Source organism: Protopterus annectens, chromosome 3.part1 (genome assembly GCF_019279795.1).
Source record: "Protopterus annectens isolate FY-2018-M chromosome 3.part1, PAN1.0, whole genome shotgun sequence".
Taxonomy (NCBI): Eukaryota; Metazoa; Chordata; order Ceratodontiformes; family Protopteridae; genus Protopterus; species Protopterus annectens.
Window position 1 is genome coordinate 67363667 of NC_056732.1, and position 25747 is coordinate 67389413.

At 39.6% G+C, this 25747-nt stretch overlaps 1 protein-coding gene across 2 annotated transcripts in view; it reads left to right on the forward strand.

Annotated features, from left to right (window-relative positions):
* The window catches only part of LOC122798000 (zinc fingers and homeoboxes protein 1-like), an 842803-nt gene extending 817316 nt beyond the window's left edge, over positions 1-25487 (forward strand). The window contains exon 5 of one of the 2 annotated variants that reach the window (XM_044066578.1): positions 21061-25487. In XM_044066578.1, coding sequence (XP_043922513.1) covers positions 21061-21222 — 162 coding nt within the window. In that variant the 3' untranslated portion in view covers positions 21223-25487. The remainder of the gene's footprint in view (positions 1-21060) is intronic. The other variant, XM_044066577.1, reaches the window with a different exon arrangement.
* Positions 25488-25747: the final 260 nt, after the last annotated feature.

The following is a 25747-nucleotide window of genomic DNA, read 5'->3' on the forward strand; positions in this document are numbered from 1 at the left end:
TTTTTTGACAAAGAGAAGATCCTGGAGCAACTTTTCTTTGTTGTTTGCCCGAATGAGGCAAATATCCAGGTAATGGTAAATCTGTATATTTCTCTGTCTGCAGAATGCTATAGCTAGGGCCAAGCATTTGGTGAATACTCTGGGAGCAGTAGATAATCCAAAGGGCAGTGAAGAGAGCTGAAAGTGCTGATTGTTGCTCTGAAGTGCAGGAATTTTCTGCACGATTCCCTGATGGTGATGTGGAGGTAGGCATTTTTTAGGTCTAGTGTCACCAGCCAGACATTGTGTGAGCATAGGCGGGAGCTGCTGCAAGGTCAGCATTTTGAATCTGGGGACAACCAAGGAGGTGTTCACTTTGGATAGATACAGGATGGGGTGCCAAGTGCCCTCTTTTCTGGGAACAAGGAATAGTCTGGAGGAAAAACCTTTTCCTGTTTGATCCGGAGGGACAGGTTCTACTGCCCCCTTGGATATTAGTGTTTTTACCTGTTTTAATACCTCTGCCCACTGGTTTGGGGGGAGGTCTGGGTACCCTCTTGGAATAGGGAGTTTGCTGAACGAGAAAGTGTATCCCTGATAAATTATTTTTAATACCCATTGGTCCTTTGTTATAGAGATCCAATTGTCCTTGAAGAGGGTGAGCCTTCCTCCTAGTTTTAGATGAGTGAAAGGAGGGCAAAAGGGGGGAGGGAGAGTCATTGTGAGTGCTTGCCATAGAGGCTTGCCTTAGAGGTGGAAGTGGTCCATTGCTTGCTTCATTGCTGGCCTTTGGATAGGGCTTCAATGTCCTTTCCCTGCGGGGCTTACCTTGGCCCTGTCTTCTGGGTGCAGGTAAAGCCCAGTGCTTAGAGGGAATGTTTTTGCTGAATCTGGGCAGTTGAACTTGAAAGAAATTTTGTACTATTTTCATAGATTTAGCTTTGTCTTCCATCTTTTTAAGCACCTCTTCTGCTTTTTCCCCAAACAGGCGTTCCTTATCTAGGGGTGCATCAATAAGTTTAGACTTGACATGATCAGGGAGAGGTTGTTCCTTCAGCCATGCATGTCTTCCAATAACAGATCCTGTCACTGCTGCCCTGCTAGAGGCTTCTAGGGCATCATATCCTCATTGTAATGAGTGCTTGGCCACTTGACAAGCAGAGTGCAGTAATTCTGCCAGCTCTTTTGGGTTGGAGAGGTAGGAATCTTCTGTTTTCATTTTTCCAAAGTGTGTTGATATTTTAACATATGGAACTGACAACTGAGTGCTCTGATAGCTAAGGTTGTAGAGGTGTATACTTTCTTACCCCATCTGTCCAGAGCTCTAGAGTATTTGTCAGAAGGAAGAGGGTTCTTGGCAGAACTAGTCTTAGCTCTTTTGGGTCCCTGTGTAATTTAGGGTCTGCAGCAGGGTTCCTGTACAGGTATTTGTGAGAATCCAGTACTCTATAGTACCTGTCAGGTTTAGCTGGAGCAGGAGGCAGGGCATCAGGGGCTAAGCTGGATTCAAGGACAAATAAGAAGATGAATTCAGGGTTTAACAAAACAGTTTGTGTAATAATGTTCAACCTGTACACCAACTTGGTGAAGGAAATTTTAAACAGACATTGGGAATTGTTAAATACATCTGACAACATAACATCGTATATAGGGTATAAGCCCACATGTGTATGTAAGACTGCCCCCAACTTGAAAAAGTTATTAGAGTTAAGTTCCAGTATTAAGTATAGTAAGAACCGGAGTGGGACAAAAAAGTGTGGTTGTTGCAATCAGTGCAACAACATTAATGAGAACAGTAGTGTCAAACTGGACAATTTACTAAAAACCCGATTTTGGAGTATTAAAGGGAACTGCAATAGTCAGAGGGTAGTGTACCTCGCCACTTGTACCATCTGCCCTGCCTACTATGTAGGCAAGACAGAGAGGAAACTCAAAACAAGGGTTTATGAACATTTGCACAGAATTAAGAAAAAAGACACCAAAAACGCACTAAGTAGGCATGTGTTGGACAAGGGTGAGGACCATACATTTAAATTCACAATAATTGATCAGGTAGAATTGTCTGTATATGGTGGCAACTGGAAAACTTATTTATCATATAAAGAAAGCGAATGGCAAATTATTTGTGATGCAACAACTCCCCCTGGCCTAAATGATTTTATTAGTATTAAGCCTTTTTTGCTTTTGGACCGGGGATGAGAGACATAGATTGTCACAATTTTATTAATGTATTTATTAATGTATATATTAATTATTACGTTAATATACAATTAATATAATTTTTTATAGAAATTTAAATCACTGATAAATACTGACACTAATTCATTCACGATTATTGTTATAGTTAAATTGTTTTTAGGGATTTTTCTTTTCATACACTAGAATACATTATACACCATATATGGTACTTATTTTTTTGGATATTTGTAAGAACATTTAAATAGAGCATCAATACTCAGTATTTTTCATATGCATTATAAGGAATCTACATGCTTTACCAAGTTTTTAATAACATATGTAACAAAATGTTTCTTTAAGAATTTATTCACTAATTTAACATGATTTTTTGGCGCCTAATTAAGTATATAAGGGGTGTCTTAAGTGATAATCTTGGTTCTGAAGAAGTCTGAGGGATTCAGATGAAAGCGCTTAACCATTCATGTTTCATGTTTTATGGAGTGTATAGTGTCCTGGCAATAAACTTGTGTTTTTACTGACATCGGAGTTCTTCATATAATTTCTGGAAGACATTGGCTATTTTTCTACCCTGTTTGAGCTGAGGACCTGACTTCTGCTATACTTTTTGTGGTTTGGTTGTTCGTTGCATTTTTATGTTGTTTTCTGACTATGGCAGATACCGGGTCCTTCTGCTTCATTGGGCAGGGACGAGTATTCACAACTTCGTGCGGATGTTACGTCACTTCAAAGTGACGTGAGTAGGTTGCTGGAGCTTGTAGGCAAGCCCTCTGAGTGTATCCAACAAGGAGGATCCAACGGCTCAGGGGTACGGAAGGTACCGAGGGAATCACTAACAAGAAGTCGTACTAATTTGGAAGCTTCAGACAGCGAAGACGACATTCCAAATGGGCAAGGATTAATAAAATCCACCGGAACGCCGAGAACGCCCAGAACTGACTTAGACCTGGACACAAGGGAAGCGGATATTAATTTATCGCCAAACGGTGATTTTACATTTGATCTCAGCCTTTTACAGCAAGAAGAGGCGTACAGACTGGGGGCTAAACCAAAAAAGAAGGGACAATTTAAATCATATTCTGCCTCACTTACCACGAGACAAGAGCATAATAAAGGTACAGACTTTAGAGAAAATATTTTGCATTCAGGTTTCAAAAATAAGACTGTTTATAAACATGGAAATATTTTTGAACCTAACAAAAACCGCAAACAAGTTAATGGTGTTAATGATGTTTTAAATGATTTTTTAAGTGAAAATGTAGATTATTTTTTTGAAAGTAACAATCGTGATTTTAACAGGGATGTAAATGAAAACTTTTTTGAACCCATCAAAGAGAAGATATGTATAATGGGCAAAAAATTAATCACACTGAAATGTGTAAAAATTGATAATGCATATTTAGGTAAATGTTTAAAACTGGGTGTTGTTCCAAAAGGCATTCGCTTTTTCAAGCTACCATTAGGTGTAAAATACACTGAAGAAATTATTGGTGAATTTAATGAATTGTTTGACGATTTTGGTTTCCATTTTATCAAGAAACTAATGAAATTTAATGATGGTAAAATTTCTGTTTTGATGAATGAACTTGAAACTATCAATGAAGAGATAGTTCAAAGCACTAATTTTGATGACTGGCAGGACTTGTATCACAAGCAGTTTTTATATGCTGAGAACAAAGCTAAGAGTGTATTTAGCAGAAAGTTAAAGAAGTTGGATAGGGACATTGAGTTATACAGAGAACACAAAGTATATGTTTGGCCACGTCCTAATATAGGTAGAGATGGTCCTGACAGATATGACACTAAAAGAAGTGAAAGGATAAATGAACACTCAAATTTTCAAGGGGGGAGACATCACCTCGCACCCAAGCAATACCAGAGAAAACATTAAAAGTTAAGGAAAGAGGCCCCAAAATGACACATTTTGATGGGCACAATGATGTTTATTCTTTTAAGGACACTGGTATATTAAACACTGCAGACAATTTGAGTTGTATTACACAGGAAGAAGATGCTATTATTTTAAATAATCCTGAAAGATCAGTTAATAACACAGAGGGAGTATTTCACAATACAGAAGACACATTTACAAAAAATAGACAGGTTCCTTTTGCTTCATCTTTTGCTGGGTTTAAGGTCTACAATTGTACTGATTTTTTTGTTTCGTATGATTTTTACAACCTTTTCAGCAAGGGAATGAAATACATTCCGACTGTGAAATTCAATCTTGTTGATACGGTCAGGGAAATAAAATTATACTGCCGGAGACTTAATTTGGCCCTACAATTTAGAGACAAAAATGATAATGACTCTGTCAGTCAACAGTATGGACAACGGCTCTGTAAAAAGAGTTCATACATTCCCAATCCACACCCTCAAGTTGCGTTGTTTGAGCAAATGGTCTGTAAAGACATCTACAGACTTTATAAAGACACACATAAGACAAACATCCTGAGTTCAGTTTTTGAAGATAACTTGACCACAGGGGAGAGAGATTGTTTACAAAAAATTGTGAACAACAAAAACATCAGATTAATGAAACCTGATAAGGGTGGGGGCATTATTATTTTTGACACAGTTAATTATACTAAAGCAATACACGATATTCTTTTTACATCGGGTAATTATGAAGAAGTTTCACTGAATCAGATCAATATTGGTTACCGCAGGATTGATTTAGTTATTGAAGAATATTTGATGGACAATCGTATAACTAATGAGGTTTACCATTTTTTGAGAACGGAATACCCAAGAATGGCTCATATTTTTGGAATCCCAAAAATACATAAATCATTAGAGACCCCGCCTTTTAGACCTATTATTGCAGGTTCTTTTTCTAAGACCTACAACATGGGAGTTACGATTGACCAGTGGACGAAACATATTTACAATGCTGTTCCCCATCTCATAAAAGACTCTTGGGAATTTTTGAGTAGGTTAACCCCTGATGTATGGACTGAGGAAATAACCTTCTTAACAATAGATGTACAAGATTTATTTTCCTGTATTCCTTGTTCTACAGGTTTAAATTATTTTGAAAACAGTCTAAAAAAGTATTCAGGGCTTAGTTGGGACAGAATCACCCTAATCCTGGACATGATGGGGTTAATACTGGACTATAATTACATTCAATTTGAAGGAGAATATTTCAGGCAAACCAGGGGGGTGGCTATGGGGGCATCATGTGCACCCATTTTCGCCAACCTGGTTATGCTTGAATGGGAAAATCAATTTCTTTTTTCCAGTGAATTTTTTAAAAACATATCCCTATATTCCAGATATTTGGACGATATATTCATTATATGGAAGGGTCCGACTGATGACATCATGAGATTTATTGACTACATAAATTCTAGCACCGATTTTTTAAGATTTACATTTAAGAAAGAAAAATCAAGTATTGCCTATTTAAATACTTTTATTAGTACATCTTCTGAAGGATTTGTTTCAAAGATTTTTAGAAAATCTACCTTTTCAAATGATTATATTGAATTTGGTAGTTGTCACCCCCAACATATTTTCAAAAACGTCCTTAAGGGACAATGCATTCGGGCAGCGAGGATGTCATCCACTAAAGACATCATGGAAAAAGAAATAGATGGCATCTCCCGAATGTTTTTGGAAAGAAATTATCCAAGAAAAATGGTGGAGAAAGTGGCCCTTTTTGTTAAAAATAATTGGCACATTAAATACAGACCCTTACTAGGAGAACCCCTAGTGAAAAATAAGAAGATGAATTCAGGGTTTAACAAAACAGTTTGTGTAATAATATTCAACCCATACACCAACTTGGTGAAGGAAATTTTAAACAGACATTGGGAATTGTTAAATACATCTGACAACATAACATCGTATATAGGGTATAAGCCCACATGTGTATGTAAGACTGCCCCCAACTTGAAAAAGTTATTAGAGTTAAGTTCCAGTATTAAGTATAGTAAGAATCGGAGTGGGACAAAAAAGTGTGGTTGTTGCAATCAGTGCAACAACATTAATGAGAACAGTAGTGTCAAACTGGACAATTTACTAAAAACCCGATTTTGGAGTATTAAAGGGAACTGCAATAGTCAGAGGGTAGTGTACCTCGCCACTTGTACCATCTGCTCTGCCTACTATGTAGGCAAGACAGAGAGGAAACTCAAAACAAGGGTTTTTGAACATTTGCACAGAATTAAGAAAAAAGACACCAAAAACGCACTAAGTAGGCATGTGTTGGACAAGAGTGAGGACCATACATTTAAATTCAAAATAATTGATCAGGTAGAATTGTCTGTATATGGTGGCAACTGGAAAACTTATTTATCATATAAAGAAAGCGAATGGCAAATTATTTGTGATGCAACAACTCCCCCCGGCCTAAATGATTTTATTAGTATTAAGCCTTTTTTGCTTTTGGACCGGGGATGAGAGACATAGATTGTCATAATTTTATTAATGTATTTATTAATGTATATATTAATTATTACGTTAATATACAATTAATATAATTTTTTATAGAAATTTAAATCACTGATAAATACTGACACTAATTCATTCACGATTATTGTTATAGTTAAATTGTTTTTAGGGATTTTTCTTTTCATACACTAGAATACATTATACACCATATATGATATTCATTTTTTTGGATATTTGTAAGAACATTTAAATAGAGCATCAATACTCAGTATTTTTCATATGCATTATAAGGAATCTACATGTTTTACCAAGTTTTTAATAACATATGTAACAAAATGTTTCTTTAAGAATTTATTCACTAATTTAACTTGATTTTTTGGCGCCTAATTAAGTATATAAGGGGTGTCTTAAGTGATAATCTTGGTTCTGAAGAAGTCTGAGGGATTCAGATGAAAGCGCTTAACCATTCATGTTTCATGTTTTATGGAGTGTATAGTGTCCTGGCAATAAACCTGTGTTTTTACTGACATCGGAGTTCTTCATATAATTTCTGGAAGACATTGGCTATTTTTCTACCCTGTTCGAGCTGAGGACCTGACTTCTGCTATACTTTTTGTGGTTTGGTTATATCGGGAATTCAAAGACAGAATACGAAAATAATTGCCTAAAAAAAGAGCTCTGTGGCGAATGGCTCTCGCATTAAAGAGGGCACAGAACCAGCAACGAGGGACGTCGTGGTCTGGGCCTAAACAAGTGATGCAGTAAGAATGAAAGTCTCGGGGGGGGGGGGGTCTGTTTTCCACAGATGAGACAATTGTTAACTTTTTCAGACATCAGTTAGAGCAAGAAAAAAGGTCCCCAATGGGGTACTTAGCTTTAGACGTTTTCTGCTGAAATTCGACTTCTGGTAACAACCGACCGGCACTTGTGAAAACTGCTTTTGCTACAGGCTCCAGGGCAAGAAAGACCTATGTAATGATGTCAGCTGCCTTGATTTATAGTACTAACGTCAGACTACAGGCGACAGCAGCCAGCACACAAAAACATTGACTCTGGTATTTGGGCCAGCCGAGGGCTGTCACAGCAAGGATAACCCACAGGTGATGACTGCAACAGTGAAACACGAAGAATATCCACTGTTCCTTTGTTTGAGTCCCAGATTCTGTTATGTCAAAATTCCTTACTACCTTGTAGGTCTATGGACAGCAAACCAAATCTGAGGTATGTTAGGTGATTAGGGCATTATGGGTATAGGGAGGAGCTCAAGAGTTTTTTTAGTGTTTCACAAACTGGAAGAAACAGCCGAGTCAGATCCGAGGATTGGATCCAAACCCAACAGTTGAGGAAGAATAAAAATGGACAGATGGAACACTATGGTGAGTACATAACTTCTGTTTCTGTTCTAGATTCTACTAAAGACTCAAAAACTGCTGGTCTTTCTCTTAGGATCCCCTATTTCTTTCATTTTACCTATACTCTGATATCAATCCTTGATAGGGAAGGCAGTCTCTAGCGTGCAGTCCAAATTAATTCTTGGCCTTTTCCCTTTCTATTACCTTTGCCTCTCTTAACTATGTGCTCCTAATACCTTGATTCCTTTTTTGATTTTCACCAGTGAATTCCAGCCTTCTCTTGCCTATTGTCTGTATCCCTAATTGCAGCCATCCCCATCAGGTGAATCTCCTTCCTCCATTTCTGTGTTGGTTTAGTTCTTAGAATACTTTCTGCTACCTTATGAATATAATCTGTATGGGTGTTGTTATTCTCCTTTATGATCAGCATTCAAAATCCTAGTCTTTCCTTGTTTCTTGAGCTATTGCAGCAGTGATGATTTGAATATCTGCTGTTATAGTAAGTTCAACTTACTCACCCATTCTTTGTATCACTGGATTGTCCACAGTCTTCATCAGAATACTGACCTCCCTTCCATTCTCCAGCAGCCAGGAGCAGTCCAGCATTCTCTATTGAAAAGTAGGGGACCTTTGTTGCATATTGCATCTTTAAGTATATACACATCATTAATTAACACAAAAATTTCCTTTTATAAAGTAGACAGTATTAGTGGCACAGTACATCACAGTCTCTTCTTCCGCAGCCTTTTTTCCTTAAGCACATACATATCTTTCTTAAAGCAATGTCACAGTCCCAGAATTTGTTGTACAATAATTCTTTGCACATCTCCATTACAGTCCTAGCTATTGTTTGTACTAACACCCTCCCCATATTTTTATAATCTCTTATAATGTCGTATTCATATCTACAGCTGTAAAACAGTCATATCTCTAAATGCCCACAATTTGTTTCCAGAACTCCTGTATTTGGATATATTCTTTGAAAGTGTGTTCCATAATTTCTTACATAAATCATATAATCTTATAGTCTGTTGCTTATACTTCATTTTCTTTCAAAGGCAGTTTACCCAATATTAACCACTATAAAAAATATTGCACAACTTCCACCCTCTGAAATAGTTCTGCTGTCTCATATAGCTACTTTTTTTATTGATTTTGAATAATTTCCAAGATCTTTCATGATCTTAATATACCATTCCTGTCTCATTTGTCATTCTTCCAAGTACAGTTTCCACACTATAATTTTATTAACATATTCTATCACTTCTCTATTTATTTATCCCTGTCTTGCTGTTTTGTCATATGACAACGTCATATTTTCTAGACAGGTCCCCACTAGACCTCTCTTTTCTTTTCCAACTTTTATTAATATCCAACACAAATACTGCGGTGGTGGTGCTGCAGTAGCGTTGTCGCCTCACAGTAAGACGTTGTCCTGTTCGATTCTCAGCTAGAGCGTCTTCTGTGTGGAGACATGCGTGAATGGGTGTACCTTCGTTGAAGGTTGTGCGTCAAGGCTGGCAACTCGGCACATAAAAATCCACTGCCAATCATTAGCAGACCGGAGTTCCGCTGTGGCGACCCCCTAACCGGGAAAAGCCGAAAGACAACAACAACATTAATATCCAACACAAATACAATGATGCTAAATAGACCATTGGATTAAGTAAACCCAACCCACCCCACCATCTTCCCTTACAGTACAACAAAACAGTAGGGTTGAAATATGATCACCCCCCACCCTAAATAATTTCATACACCTACTCCAGTAATTCCTTTTGTTAATTTGTTGGAAAGGCATATACACCACCCAGATATCATAACTTCCCTAATATATAAGAATGAATTAAGTACAGCTTTTTTGTATATGCCATTTGGAAAGCTTTCCACATTCGTTCAGTGCTTTGCTTACAAAATTGAACCAAGCACACTTATTTCTTGTTTATTAAAAACTATTTGTCATACTTTAATTACATCACAAAAACTTTGCTTTTATCCCTACTTAATTTTAAGCCCATATTCCTTATTATTTCTTTCATCCATCCCTTATTCTGTCTAAATGCTATTACTAATTCATCTGCATAAACCAAAAAAAAAATGATAACTGTATCCCTTTATTAATCTTCCATCTAGTATCCTCTAATTTAACAGCACACACTCTCACTATTGCATAAACTGGCATCATAAACAACACCCCACACATTGGATAACCCCTTATGACTTCTTTTGTACTTTGTGTGTCACTTTCCCATCCACTGAATGACATTCTGTCCCAGGCGTTACATATTGCCTGTAATACCTTCCTCATCTTTTAGCCTGTAATTTCTTAGTATGGCTTCTTGCTCAGGTACTATGAAATGCTTTAGCTATATCACAAGCCGTCAAATTGTCAGTTCTTTCTTCCCTCACTCAATGATATACTACTACTTTTTCAAAAGTAACATATCTTTCACCTGTATTTGTTTAGATGATATAGCCACCGTATCCTTTTTTGCATAATGTTCATAAATAGCTAATCATCTGCATTCGTAAAGTATTGGTCTCCAATTTTAATATCATCTTTAACTTTTTTTTTTTTTTTTTAATTAACATCACTATCCCTTCACAAATCTGCTCATGAGTCCTCTCCTCTGATAACCATTCATTCATTATATCTATGACAATCTTATTTTTTTTTCTGTAAAATTCATAAACTATCCCATCCTGGTGTCCTGTATTATTTTATTTCCTCTAATGTTCATCGAAATCCTGTTTCCTAATTTATTTTTCCTACAGAACCTCCTCTGTAGTTTCTGCAAAGTCCATCTTTTATTTTAACTACACCTTAACTATATCTTTTAGTAAAATATTCAACCAGTATTCTTATGACTTTGCCATCACCATTTTCAATTACCACTGAAGCATTCCTTATGTTTTCATTCTTCCTTCTGCATATTTCATGCACCCCCACCCCACAAAAAAGTAAATGCTATTTTTTCCTGTGCACCACAAATCAGTGGTTATCCAGCGTGTTTTATTTTTCCTTATTTTTCTCATAGAACTGCCTTTCTTTAAACCTATGTCTTTCACTTCTTTGTCTAAAACTGCATCATATTGTCTTAATATAGTTACTTATATTCTTCATTTTTGTCTTCTTTCCTTTTCTTCTACCTGCAAAAACATTTTATTTTTCTTTTAATATTACCCTGCCATTCTGTCCACTACTTAAAAAAAGGGATGCATCATATATATGATCCCCCCATAACCTTTTCCTTTCTACTTCTGCTTGAATAGAAGAATATAACTTTTTGATTTACCTTTTTTATAGCCTTCAGCCTTTCACATGCTCTCACCATTACGCATTATGGTCTAAAATGCCATCTCCTTAATCCTCCTTCAACTTTATATAAACCCTCTGACAATAACACAAAATCAGTCTCAATCTGTATATTTCCTTATTTATACATTTAAAATCTCCCTTCCCCTATCCTCAACCTACCAAAGCTTTAATTTCTCTACAAATCCAATATCCTGTGATATTTTTCCTACCCGTTTGCTCAAATAAAAATTAAAATCACCTATTGCATTGGTATTCATTTTTACTATAACAGACTGCTTTAAAACATCAAATAATTTCACTCTTGTCACCTGTAGCTGTACAAACATAAGTCAATGTTAATCTTAAGATACCCTGTTGAATCCTACAATCACACAACAACCTACCTAACATTATTGCTGTCACATCTAATTTTTTTGTATTAGTGTTGTTAAACAGGATGACTTCCTCAGAATATACTTCCTTACTACAGCTGTAGATAACTTGCTTTCATCTTCTTCTTCTTTCGGCTTTTCTCGGTTAGGGGTCGCCACAGCTGATCACCTATCTGCTCATGATTGGCAGTGGAGTTTTACGGTGTTGAGTTGCCAGCCCGGCACCCAACCTTCCACAGAAGGCACGCACACACTCATGCCTAGGGCCAATTTAAAGTGTCCAATCCACCTACAGCATGTCTTTGGGATGTGGAAGGAAACCGGAGCACACTGAGGAAACCCACGCAACCACAGGGAGGACATGCAGACTCTGCACAGAAGGCACCCCAGCCGAGGATCGAACCGGAGAACCTCTTGCTGTGAGGCGGCAACACTAACCACTGCATCACCACGGCTGCCCAGATAACTTGCTTTCATAAATGGCTTAATTGTTCTTTTTGTCTCCATTGCTTTACTGTCATGTCTTGCAAACATATAGCGGCTTCTGCAAAAGCAGTCTTCAAACCTCATTGATTTTGCTGTTATCATGAATGAAACAATCACAAAATTATCTCCCCCCTTTTTTTGCAATTTCAATTAAACCTAGCTGCATCTTTCTTTTCTTTAGCCTGTTCCTGATTATACTTTCACCTTATTCGCCCTTTGGCTTGTATGAATCATCTTCAACATTTTTAATACATCAAAGTGATAAGTTGTTTGAATGGTTTACTTATGTTGCCCTTCCTGCCTTTCAGTAAAATCCTTTTCTTCTCCCGCTACTATATTAAGTACATTAGTGTAAGTTAACATGTGTCCTTCAGTGTGAATGTCTGCAGTAACTTTGTATGTAATCCCATCTTCAGTAACTTCTCCACACATTAAGTTTCATTAGTATAGGGCAATCAAGCCATAAAGGTCCTTCTGTTTGTCATTTCTTACAAAACATTGTCAGTTTTTCTGTCCCCACTCTCCACATTGTTGATACCATCTCTTAACACAGTCTTGAAATAAATGTGTGTCTTCTTCACAAGTATAAAAAGTTTTGGGCTGATCCCAGTATTTGAGTTCCTCATTTACCATTTAGGTGGCATAGTGGCATAGCAGAGAGCATTATCACCTCACAGCAAGAGGTTTCCTGATTCGATTCTTGGGTGGGGTGCCCTATCTGCAGAGTCTGCATGTCCTCTGTGTGTTCACATGGCTTTCCTCTGGGTGCTTCAGTTTCCTCCCACATTCCAAAGACATGCAGTAGGTGGATTGGACACTAAATTGGCCTTGGGTGTGAGTGTGCGAGTGGGTGTGTGGTGATGAAGAACTACTGTGGCAGGGCTAGCCATCTGGCTGTAGATTGTCATTGTTGAAGTGACACCCTGACCTCATGTGCAAAAATGGGAAAAAGAGGTTATGAATGAATGGATGGTTAGGTATGCAGGTTAAATGCTGCAGCTTAACATCCATTACCAGCAAAGAAACATACACCTACATCACATTCCAAGCACTTTTTTTCATAAAAACAATTAATTGTGTGTGTGTGTGTCTGTGTGTGTGTACACACACACACACAATCAAAACAATCAGAAATGCATTTTCAGTTCATAGGCAGTCACGTCCATGGGCAATAACTAAACAATGACCTTTTTTCTTTTGAATAAAGTTTATATTAGAAAACAAGGAGTCTTTCCAGGACTCAAAAAGCATTTTTATCACTCAACAACTGTCTCAAAGGTAACTTCACAAAATGGCTCATTACTTAAATGGAAAACAGTCCTAACAGCTCCAACTGTGAACCCTAAAAGTAATATAATATTGTCTTACAAGTCATACCTGTTAATGGAACATCCATCTCTTATAGATACTGTGCTGGCAGTGGTAGGATATCCACATCATATGTTGGCTGGCAGTGGTGGGATCACCACATCACATATTGGGATTCGTTGGTGTCTATATTGAACTCCTGTATCCTGTAAACAGTGGTCACTAAAGAAGGTGTTTCTACTCTCAAGCAGCTACAAGGTAGGCATTCAGAGTTTCATATCACAATAGTTTTATTTATTTTTTGTTGGCTTAGTCAGGGAGAGCAGGCAAGGATGTCAGCAGAGGATTATGGGAAGTTGACAAGGAGACAGTTGGCCGAGATGTGCCAAGCTAAAGGACTGGTGCATGCCAGCTTGACTAAAGTGGTAGTGATTGAAGCCTTAGCCACAGCTGCATCACAGACAAGCAACCAGGAAGACAGCCAGACTGGCCTTGGGGATGTACAGCTCTCAGAAAATGGACAGTTCAGTTTTTCCTCAGAGAATTTAAAAATCCATCTGGAGTTAGAGACTTAAAGCTGGTGGCCAAAAGTTGGAACTAGAATCATCAGAGAGACTGTGGAGTTTGGAGGCTGAAGAAAAGGAGAAAAAGACAGAATTCTAATCAGCAAAGAGACTGAGACTTCTGGAAGCCGAAGAAAATGAGAGGCAGAGGCAACGGAAACATGAAAAGGAAATGCTGATTCTTTGCCAGGGTCATGGAGGTAACAGGGAAGGGAGTCACCAAACCCCAGAAGCAATAAAGGTCAGTAAATTTCTTCCACAATTTGCAGATGGTGATAATGTTGATAGTTTTGTAAATATCTTTGAAAGAGTATGTAAACTGTATAATTTTGACCAAGGGCTGTGGGTATGGTTGCTTGACCCCCTTACTCCATGGTAAACCTATAACTGCTGTTTCTAAATTGTATGATACTGATTGCTTAATTATAATACAGTTAAAAATTATTTTAGTGTTTTAAGTTAACACCTGAAGTTTATAGAAATAAGTTTTGTGAGCATAGACGCAAGGCAGATTAAAGTGTGTGTGATTATATTGCTGAGTTAAGCAGTTATTTTCATAAGTGGGTGAGTGGGTGGCAGGTCACCACTTTTAAAGGGCTCGCAGACCTTTTGGTGAGGGAACAAGCCCTTAGCACTTTGCCTGAGGACATGAGAATCTGGCTGGCAGATAGAGAATGCAACACCGCAGATGAGTTGGGGGAAAAAGGAGACCTATACCTACCAAGCAGGGCATCATTGCACAGGAAAGGGATACTCAGTTCTGCACATGGGTCTGAGGGAACCTATGGTGGGCAGCCTCAACCACCCCAACAGAGTCCGTAAGTAACAGGGGAAGCCACTAATTCAGGTACATGGGCCAGGATCAAGGATTAAATATTTTAAATGTAACCAGTGGGGCCTTGTAGCATATAGATGTCCAAGATGGGAAGGTGGGGGGAAAAAAGGTAGGGGAGCCAGCAAGTGGGGATGACAGATTGCCAGTGGTAAGTTGTCTGAAGACAACAAGGGTACCAAACTACCACAAAAGGTTATATCCTGTCTTAATAGATGGGAAACAGGGTGCTGCTTAGAGAGAGACAGCCTCTGACCTAACCATTATGAAGCCTGCAATGGTTAAAGAGGAGCATTATTTGCTTGGGCAGTCTAATCCAGTCAGAGCTTTAGGAAGGACCCCGTTCCAAATACCTTTGGCTAGGGTTCACCTTGACTGGGAGAGTGGAAAAGGAAGCAAGCAAGTAGTTGTGTTTGAGGATATCCCTGCAGATTTCCTGATAGTGAATGATTTTGATAATGCAGTACCTTCTGTGCATGCAGTTAGGCTTAGAGACAGGCATGTGGGTCTGGTAGCCTGGGGGGAACCCAGACAGACCCCACAATTGAAGCCAGGACTGGTGAGTTGGTTACTTCAGAGAGGGAGCTGCCCTGTAGCAGTGAGAATGAAGGTGAGCCACAGCTGCTGGTGGCTACTGATGTTCCTTTGGACAGAATGACTGCAAGGGCAGAGGTGAGTAGTAGTACCCAGGCTGATAGATGAGGCACCGCTGTCAGGGGATACCAGACTTCCTGTGGTAGGGAAGCTGGGAAGGGTTACAAAGAGAGAGGTGGGACAGACTGAGCTCTCAGACCCTACATTACAAGGCTTGAGGGAGGCAACTGGGGAGGTGCCTGATTCTTAAGTAAAAGGGGAATCTGTATACTGGAATAAAGGGTTACTGTATAGAGAGAGAGGACCCCTGAGGGAGGGCTAGAAGGTGAGGTAATACTGCAGTTGGTAGTTCCCAGAGCCTACCGTCTGGCACTTCTAGACATAGCCCACGACATTCCCTCTGCAGGTTGTATGGGCCTAAAGCATAACAAGAGATGTGTTATGCAGACCTTTCATTGGCCTGGGATTTCCGGGGATGTAACAGGGTACTGCAGGACCTGTGAGCAGTGCCATAAAATAGGCAAGCCAGAAGACAGGGTCAAAGCTCCTTTGGTGAATTTGTCTGTGATTGAGGAGCCATTTCAGAGGGTTGTGATGGATATTGTGGGGCCTCTGAGTACCCCAGGTTCCACAGAGAAGTATATCCTAGTGGTAGTAGATTAATGCTACCAGATACCCTGAGGTGGTGAACCTGTCTTCATTGAGGCAGAAAAGGTGGCAAATCCTTTGTTAGAGATTTTCAGTAGGGTAGGTTTCCCAAAAGAAATCCTGACTGACAGAGGTGCAAATTTCATGTCAGACCTGCCGGCTTGTCTGTGGGAGCACTGTGGGATGAAGCATCCGAAGACCACCCCAACCATATTCAGACTAATGGTCTGGTGGAGAGGTTAAACTCTACACTAAAGACCATGCTGTGGGCATTTGCAGACCAGTTTTAAGAAGTAGTGAAACAAATTGCCCCATCTTTTGTTTGCTTACAGAGAGGTGCTCCAGGAACCCACAGGTTTCTCACCTTTTGAGTTGTTTTATGGACATTGGGTGAGGTAACCGCTAGATTTGATTTGCGATGAGTGGGTGGATGAGTGTGAATCCCACAAGGAGTCTGTTGTGTCATATGTCCTAAACTTCAGGACCAGGCTCAAGGGAGTTCATGGGCTCTGCCCAGGAGAACCTGGCAGAAGCCCAACAGCAGAAAAGGGTCTGGTATGACAGGAATGCTTGAGACAGAGAGTATGCTGTGGGGCAGCAGGTTATGGTTCTCGTTCCTGTCAGACACAGTAAGCTGCAGGCAGCTTGGGAGGGACCTTTCAAAGTGTTAAGGAAGGTCAGTGCTGTTAACTACATGCTAAAACTGCTAGGCAGGAGGAAGGGGCACAAACTGTACCATGTTAACATGATGAAACCGTATGATAGAGAGGCCCTTTTGCTGAGTGTTTGCAGTGGATGGCAGGAGGAGTCCAAGGGGGATCTGATGACTGATCTACTCAGTGAGGCTGAGACTGACAAGTCAGTGGAAGGGTAGCAATGTCCCAGCAGCTGTCCCCTACCCAGGTTCGAGAAATCTGAGTAGTGTTACAGGACTTTGTGGGCATGAAACCAGAGTGTACCCACCTGGTGCAGCACCATGTGGATACAGGACCTCAAAAGCCTATCAAGCGGGCCCCTTATAGGGTACCTAAGAGAGTCAAACAGACTCTGAGGGAGGCAGTGCAGGAAATGTTGGAACTGGGGGTAATCTAGGAGTCCAGCAGTCCATGGGCCTTCCCAGTGGTGCTGGTACCAAAGCAGGATGGCAGAAGTAGGTTCTGTGTGGACTACAGGAAACTATAAACAGTCGCACAGAGTCAGATGCTTACCCCATGCCTAGGACTGATGCACCACTAGAGCAGCTAGGTGGGGTAAGTATCTTACCACTATAACAGGGTTGCTGGCAGGTGCCCTTGACTCCTAATGCTAGAGAGAACTCAGCCTTTGTGACTCCTTTTGGCTTGTATGCATTCACAAAAATGCCCTTTGGGATGAAAAATGCCCCAGTGACTTTCCAGAGGCTAGTAGATCATATCCTAGCAGGAGATATTGCCCTTGCTTACCTGGATGATATTGCCATCTGTAGCCATTCCTGGCAAGAAAACCTTCAGCATGTTAGGGAGCTGCTTGGCAGACTACAGATGGCAGGGTTGACCATTAAGCCCAGTAAGTGTCAGGTGGCTATGGCAGAGATCTCCTACCTGGGACATAGAGTGGGAAGTGGTAACATCAGGCCAGAACCTGCCAAATTGGAAGCCATTCAGGCATGACCTGCCCATGTTACCACAAAGCAGGTGAGGGCATTATTAGAAACAGCAGGGTATTACAGAAAGTTTGTCCCCAATTATAGTATCATAGCTGCTCCCCTCACAGACCTGACCAGGAAAAACAGGCCAGATAAGGTAGTGTGGACCCCAGCATGTGAGCAGGCATTCCAGAAGCTTAATGGATCTGGGGGAGGACTCCCTGTATTAGCCAGTCCAGATTACAGCAAAGAATTTGTTGTGCAGGTGGATGCTCCAAACCATGGGGAGGGGGCTGTACTCAGCCAGGTTTTCTCAGAGGGAAAGAGCACCCAGTGGTATATCTCAGCCTTAGGCTCCAACCCAAGGAGGAATCCTGTGCAGCTGTAGAAAAGTAATGTCTAGCCGTAGTGTGGGCACTGCAGAAACTTCAGCCTTATTTGTATGGAAGGAAATTTACTGTAGTTACAGACCACAATCCCTTAACATGGCTACATCAAGCCAGCCAGCAAAATGCCAAGGTACTAAGGGTTGCAGGCGTATATGACAGTGCAACACCATAGTGGTGGCAGCAATGCCAACACGCATGGCTCTCAAGACAGGGAATGGGGTAATGTACTCCCAGATAGGCTCATTCCTCTCAATCAACGTTTCTCAAGGGGCACTTGAAAAGCTAGCTTGTGTCTTTGAAGGCGGGAAGAAGTGTGACGAAAGGAGGTACTGCTAGCACAGGTAGCTGGAATTTTGTAAATAATTATATGTCATTTGTGAATATCAAACTAATTTATATAAGATGCTTGTGTTACAAATGTATTAGAACTGTATGTCATGTGTATATCAAACTGCTTGGTACAGATGTTTGTGTTGAAAAGGTATTTGTAAAGTGCTTGTGTTTAAAATGTATCCACAGTATGCCATACTGGAAGAGAACAGAAATGTACATGCACTATTGTAATTGTTTAAATGTACATGTTTTAATAGAGGAAACCGGAAGTTTGACCTCAGTCCAGCAAACTTTAGAAAAATATCTGAAATTAAATCACTTTAGAGGCTAGGCCATAAAGATGCTATCTCAAGGGTTTCAAGGCAGCCAGAGACACAGTGTCTGTAGTAGGAAGCTTTCTGTATTGTCTTTGGGGTGAAATAATTGCCACTCAGGAAGAGTGGAAAGTCTTTAGTTGTTTTGCAACCTCCAGAAGCTCTACAGATCTGAGCAAAAGCCATTGTGTGTGTGTATTTTTATGGGTAGGTGCTAAATACTGCCAGTTGCCAGCAGTGGGGGTTTGCATAAGAACTAGAAGTCAGATTACCAGAAATGATGTTATTCTGCAAGCCATCCCAATAGTAATATTTTAGATATTATTTTGAGAAGTCTCAGAGTGAGAGAGAGCATTCTGTATTCTGTCTTGGACCTGACAACAAGAAGAAACCATTCACCACATCATCTGCCTTGCTCTGTTAGTAAGTTATTAGGGTACAGTATTATTCTCTTAGATTCAGTCAGAAATATAGTGAAGCTTAGTTTAGATATTTTCTTTTATTTGTCTGAGCCTGTCCTACAATGTAGTTTTAAATATTTCCTGTGATTCTGAACTCTGATGTCACTGTGGATATATACTTAGTATTTTCTTGTTATTTTATTATTTATTATTAAATATATTTAAACCTTTCATTGTGGCTGATCTTTGTAGAGATATTTAAGTTTTGAGAGTACTTGCATATTTATTTGGTGACACTGTGTAGGCCACTCCTAACAGCCTTGCTCTTGGTCAAACTACCATTTGTATTAATATTAATATTACACAGTAAGATTGGACACCCTTTGTTAAGGGTCTTAAAGTAGCTGTCAAGGGGTTCTGGTGGCAGTGATAACTGCTTTATAGTCTGGGCAAAAGGGGGCATAGCTAGTAAACCTGTGCCAATCCTTCCCAGGGTGTGTGTGTGTGTGTGTGTGTGTGTGTGTGTGTGTGTGTGTGTGTGTGTGTGTGTGTGTATGCTCAGATCAAATCTCCAAGAGTGTGTGTGTGTCAGAGACTCCTGCAGGGACACAAAGCACTGGTTGCACAGAGAGACTGTTGGAGGACTTGGCTTGAAGCCGTAGCTAAGGACTCAAATCTATAGCTGTGTCAGTGGGGACTCTTATTGGGGATCTGGAGAAAGAGGAATCAGCCGCAGACTAACGGTGGTCTCTGTGCTCTTAAGGGAAGTTGCACTTGATTCAGAGAGTTGCATCTGAAAATACTGTGTGTGTACTTGTTATCATCCTGGTGAATGTCCCCCCACAGGTGCCAGTGGTGAGGATTGAGACTCCTTGATTACAGGCTCATGGGTGGGATATCCACGTCACATATTAGTTTCCAGTGGTGGGTCGTCACAGGTACTTTCACAACTGGGTGCCCCCTTTCTCTATCACCCAGTGATACCTTTTCTACACAGTAGCTACTGTGATGTAGTCTTTGGCTTGTTAGTCTACCAAACTGAAGCTGTTTAATCTTTACATGCTTCTTGCAAGCTTTTGACTGCATAACTCCTGAAAGTCTGGAGACTGTTGCAATAGCATTTCATCTGCTGGTGCCCTCAGCTGATCAGACACTTCCTGCAATTCTCCACTCTCTTGGGATATGCAGGAACATTTCTCTATTAAATCACCCCAGAATGCTGCTGAATAGTCATCAGGATAATCAGCACTGATCAGTTGTAACAGTGTCTCTGTATACATGCCTCCCTCCTCCATAAGATGTTTAACAGAATTAGCTACATCAGTAATGTACAGATGCTGCATGTTAGCTGAATCAGGTTTTTTCACATCATGCTCCTCGTTCTCTGTACTGATGACCCTCCTTTCCTGCAGCAAATGTCTGATGCCACCTACAGGAATGAGTAGGGGAATTACTTTGGCTCCTCAGCCAAATTTCTCCTAGTCAGTATGACTACCACCTTGAATCTCACATGAAAAGAGGCTGCTGGCTTAGTGGGACTAACCTAGTCAACAAAGCATGCACAAATAAATGCACAATGCACTTTAGATAATTGGCTGTTAATGCCTATCCTGCCAGATAAGTTTAATGAATCTCCACTTAGTGCCATTCATTTATCAAGTTTTAATTTGTATGCTAATAATATTCCATTTGTATAAAGTAAAACTCACATCCTGTATTGTGACAGAGCCACAGGTAGCCCCCTTTTCCTCAAACAAAAATGTTTACACCTGTTCTTTCACTAGACATGGCTAATGCTGATTTATATGCTGTCATGTTACTGTCAGTTTTATAATGAGTTAAAGTAGTTTTACACAGTTAATAGAAAATAAAGCAAACTCATATTTGTGTAAACAAGTGGATGTAATCCTTAGCTAAAATGAAACTGTTTAATTTCAACTTTTGTCTTTACAGATAATGGGAGAAGATCTTACACCAGAAAAAATCAGAGATGAAACTCAAGATGTAGAAAAATGTGAGACTGATGATGCTGGTTACAGTCAGCCTTCCTCAAAAATAACAGCAGTGCATGTGTTTGAAGAAAAATGGTTCAAAAGGTTGAAAGGCTGTCTCTGAAGGATACTTCAAGCAACCCGTGTTCACAACTTGAAAAAGTTGTATGTGCTGTATTTTCTACAGTTGGTGACAAATGAGAAATGAGGATTATGAATACTCCCACAAATGATGAACCTATATGTGCTGTTTTCTGCATTCCTTGTATAATAAGACTCCTCAAAATTGTTTACAAGACCCTATTTCCCACCATGAAGCAGTAGTCACAGATTTGCTTCTGATTTTCTAATATATTTGTTATTGTGGGCAGCACAGTGGTACAGCGTATAGCGTTATCGCCTCACAGCAAGAGATGCCCTGGTTCGATTCTCACCTGTGGTGCTTTCTGTGCGGAGTCTGCATGTCCTCCATGTTTTTGCAAAGGTTTCCTCAGGGAGCTCTAGTTTCCTCCCAAATTCCAACAACATGCGCTAGGTGGTTTGCACACTCTAAATTGGCAATAGGTGTGAGAGTATGTGTGTGGTGTGGAAGAACAACCACGGCAGGGCTAGCCACCTGGTGGTGTAAACCTTGGCTCTAGATGATTGTCACTGCTGAAGTGACACCCCAACCCCATGTGCCAAAGTGGGGAAAGGGGGTTGTGAATTGATGGATTGTTTTTATTGTTGTCCTGCTGAAAAGGAATTATGGTAAATATTAAAATTAATTATTTGTAGTACTTAAAAAAAACTGACAACTGCATTGCTTCACCTTTAATATGTATGCTGAACATGCATATGCCCTAGATGAGTCACAGAAGAACATTATATTTTTTCCTTGCCTCCTGGATCTTGCACAGAGGCTGCCATTCTTTCACCCACTAACCTGCTCATTCTTGATTTGGGGTGGAAGCCAGGCAATGTCCAGTTTAGGAAAGGACCCTTAGGCCCATATATTCCCTAGCTAGGGAGCCTAATCAGCCCAGTCATTCACTGGAGAGGTGAAATTCAGGTTGCTGAGAACTGGCCAGTATGCCAGACACAGCAGATTCACCTCACAAACCCTGGATCTCCTAACTCCTGCAGCAGTTCTCTTGCGATCTGCTATGTACTGTCTTCTGTGGGAGTCATGCATGCATACACATATGCCTTCCCCAGTTAGTGTGTGCTCAGCAAGCTTGATGTCTGTGTATGCAAAACCAAGTGCTACCTGAAGGGATCACCGAAGTTGTATGCCAGAACCATCAACTGGATGGACAAAGATACTTCTCAACTATGCCTCATTATAAGGGAATGTTCATAATTTTGACTCTTAAAAAAAATCTATGTTCCACACTGAAGGAACTTGGCATACATTTATTGTTAATATTTGTTTCATGGTGACTAATGCTGAATCATATTAACTCATCAAAAGAATGCATTTACATATGAAAAAACATTTAGTAACTATGCTCTAAGCCTTCTTTTTAGTCATTAGCAAGTGTTCCATATTTTGTCCATTTGTTCCACATTACGAGAAGTAATGTTCAACATTTTGGAGATGGAAGCCACTATGACTGACAGTAGGCACTCATTCCCATTCTCTCTAGTCTGTCTTGTCCATTTTCTTTGACAATAAGAAAAAACAGTTTAGGGTTTCATCCCTCGGTGCTACAGTGCAGGCATATTGCAATATTTTTGTTGGAATCTAAGACGTACACCCAAAACATGCTTTAGAATTGTGTTTGTAGTGTTGCAGTTTAAGCAGCACAAGGAAGTGAAACATAGCCTGTGATAATGGCTTTCAAAAGCAACAAAACAATGTTTTCTTTAGAGAAGAGCATCTTTACAGGGGACATGTTGTACTGGTGTCATTAGTGTCTATGAATGTGCATTTTTCCAGAAGTTCTTGTGCATCTCCTTGAGGATTAGATTTCCTTCAGAAAAAAAAGATTAAACAATGGAGAAGCGAGAGGGTAAAAGTAAAGAAGAAAATTAATATGTCTTTATGAGTACCACTGATATTGGTAGCAGCAAATAAGGATAAAGCCAAAAACTGCTCCCTTTTCCAGGGCAGTTATAATACTTATTTATGCTGAGATACTTCATGATTGGTGATAGAAAATATCAGCATACAGGATAATGCCAACTGATGTTGGCTGTTGTACTTTGGATAAAGCTGCCTTCCTCAAAGTGACCCAGTAATGAAGGTGTTAGTGAGCAACTTTTCAGAGAATGTATTTACATCAGAAATTGGTTGATTGACAGTGAAGTGAGTATGGCTATTTATTTTCTATTCATTGAATGTAGAGCTTTTCTAAAGACATATACTTGTTTATTTGGTCAGTAGTTATAGTAGTGTTCTGAATCCCCAGTCATGTGATAGGTGGTCACCATGTCAGTGAAAAGTATTTCATTAAAAAAAAATACTTAGCAGACTTTGGTGAATTGAGGGATTAGCCTTCAACATCCCTTACTCTGTCTTACTTTAACACATTTCAAGGTTGCACAACCTCAGAGGAAGTTAAAAAATTTTGTTGACATGGTTTGTCATCCTGTAGGAATCAGTATAGTCTGTCAAATCCCAATAAGACGGTTGACTTTTCATTCAGAAGTCACACACACTGATCCATATCAGGTTGCACAAAAGGAAAAAGATCTTCTTTTCCATCCTTCTCATATAATGTGAAGCTATTTTTTTATGAAGTGCAAGTAAGTGGTATATGAATCAGCCACTGACTGTAACCAGGGCTCATTTTCCTCAGCAGCCACTTCTGAGAATGTCGTTTAAAGAACATTAAACTGTGGGAGTCCATATAGTGACGTTCATAATAATTTGTCTGATTGTCTTGATAACAGTTTTTCTTGAAACCCTATCAGTCAGGACTACCCCATCGAATGGAATTTTGTCACTGTTTATTTGGTCACAAAGCATCACTACCCCTGGCTTCCCGTGTGTAATGTGACAAGTTCTGAAGCTGCTAAACTTTTGCACCCTTATTCCTCATGGCTAGAAGCAACATGTGAAGGTCCCAAAATATTCTTGTTATGCCCATGTCTGGGTTATTTGTACCCAAAATATAAGGGCTAAAATCTACTATAGAAATGTAAGGTGAGGCTTCATTAGCCCCATCAGTCTATTGACCTTAGTTGACAGAATGCAACTGAACTAGTTGCTAGCCATGAATCAATGTACTTTAATAGTGTTTTTCCCCAAAAAGCATTTCTGCCACTTTGTTGTAAAATTTTGCTGGTATTTTATATCCCTTCAGTAATGAGTACTCAGGACATGACTGACTTTTACCTAGAAAAATTCAGACACACTCTTGCATCCCAAAAAAAGGTGGATGGTTTTTAGGAAGTGTTTACAGACTTGTCGGACCTAGCCATTAATCCTTATTTCTTAAAGATGTCTGCTTAATATTGCAGAGAAAGCAGGCCACATATGCTAAGCTCATTGATATTAGGTAGAGTCTATGACGGAAAACAAACTGGCAAAGACTTCAAACATAATGCACATAAGTTGTGAAGTTAATTACTTAACTCACCTGTTTTGCATTTGGGATTAAGTTACCATAGCAGAATCCACACACACACTTTAATGTTCAGATGTGCACTGTTAGAAAGAAAACAAATCTTTAAAACAGTGTGCTTTCTGCAGTTCAGTTACAGATCTCACTAGTTTTACCAGACAATGATAAATAACTTCCTTGCTGTACTGGTACTCATTATCTACTGTCCTAAGCACCCTGTCTTTAAAATGATGGAGTACTGTGTCTCACTGATTGTAGTTCTGTTGAGAGCCATATCACCAGTACAGTCTGGCTGAAATTTTTATGATCATTTTATGTAAGTGATCTGGCTTGAGCTCAAAAGCTAATTAGATCAGTGATAAATCACAGCAGTAGAGTTAACTTATTGCACAAGGTAAAATAGCTCTGAGCTGAGAGAAGCAGTCAAGAAAACTGAAATAAGGTAAGAAAGGGAACTGTGGTTCATTTGGTTTTGTTTAAGTTGCTGTATGCACTTTAGAATGTTGATCAGTTGTCACAGTGTGTGACAAGTAATTTAAAGAAAGCTGTTAAGGTCACTGTAATGGAGGGCATGTCAGTTTTCTTCTGCATGCAGCAACTTTTGAGTTGCCTATGCTTTTGTTGGTTAATGTAGACGTAGCCCCATATGTTGGGTTATGGAGGCCCTGCTCCCCACAGAATATTGTATTTTTAACTTTTATGTGATCACGAGGGAGGCCTGTTAGATTTTATTTGGCATATACACTTAATTATAGGTGTTTTAGTGTGTTTCAGAAAATTAGATCTAATGTTGTTAATCCTTGTTCATTCCTTATGATGGGTTATCGGTTCCGTCCTCAGAACCGAGCTGGCCTTATACCAAGCTCATGTCAGCCAAAAACTATCGTGCCAAGATCCAACCCACAATGCTCTGCTCCCTGTTACCTCAGATCTAGTTTGCCGTTTTGCTGTACAGCCGTGTCAAGCCTTCTCTCTCAGCTAAGTGTTCAATTTTTTGAAGTTTTTCTATTATTAGTGTATAGAAAGTTTTCATTTCTTCACTATATCTTCTTACCCTATTGCAACTTTGAGACTCTCTTCCTATAGTATATTCTGTCC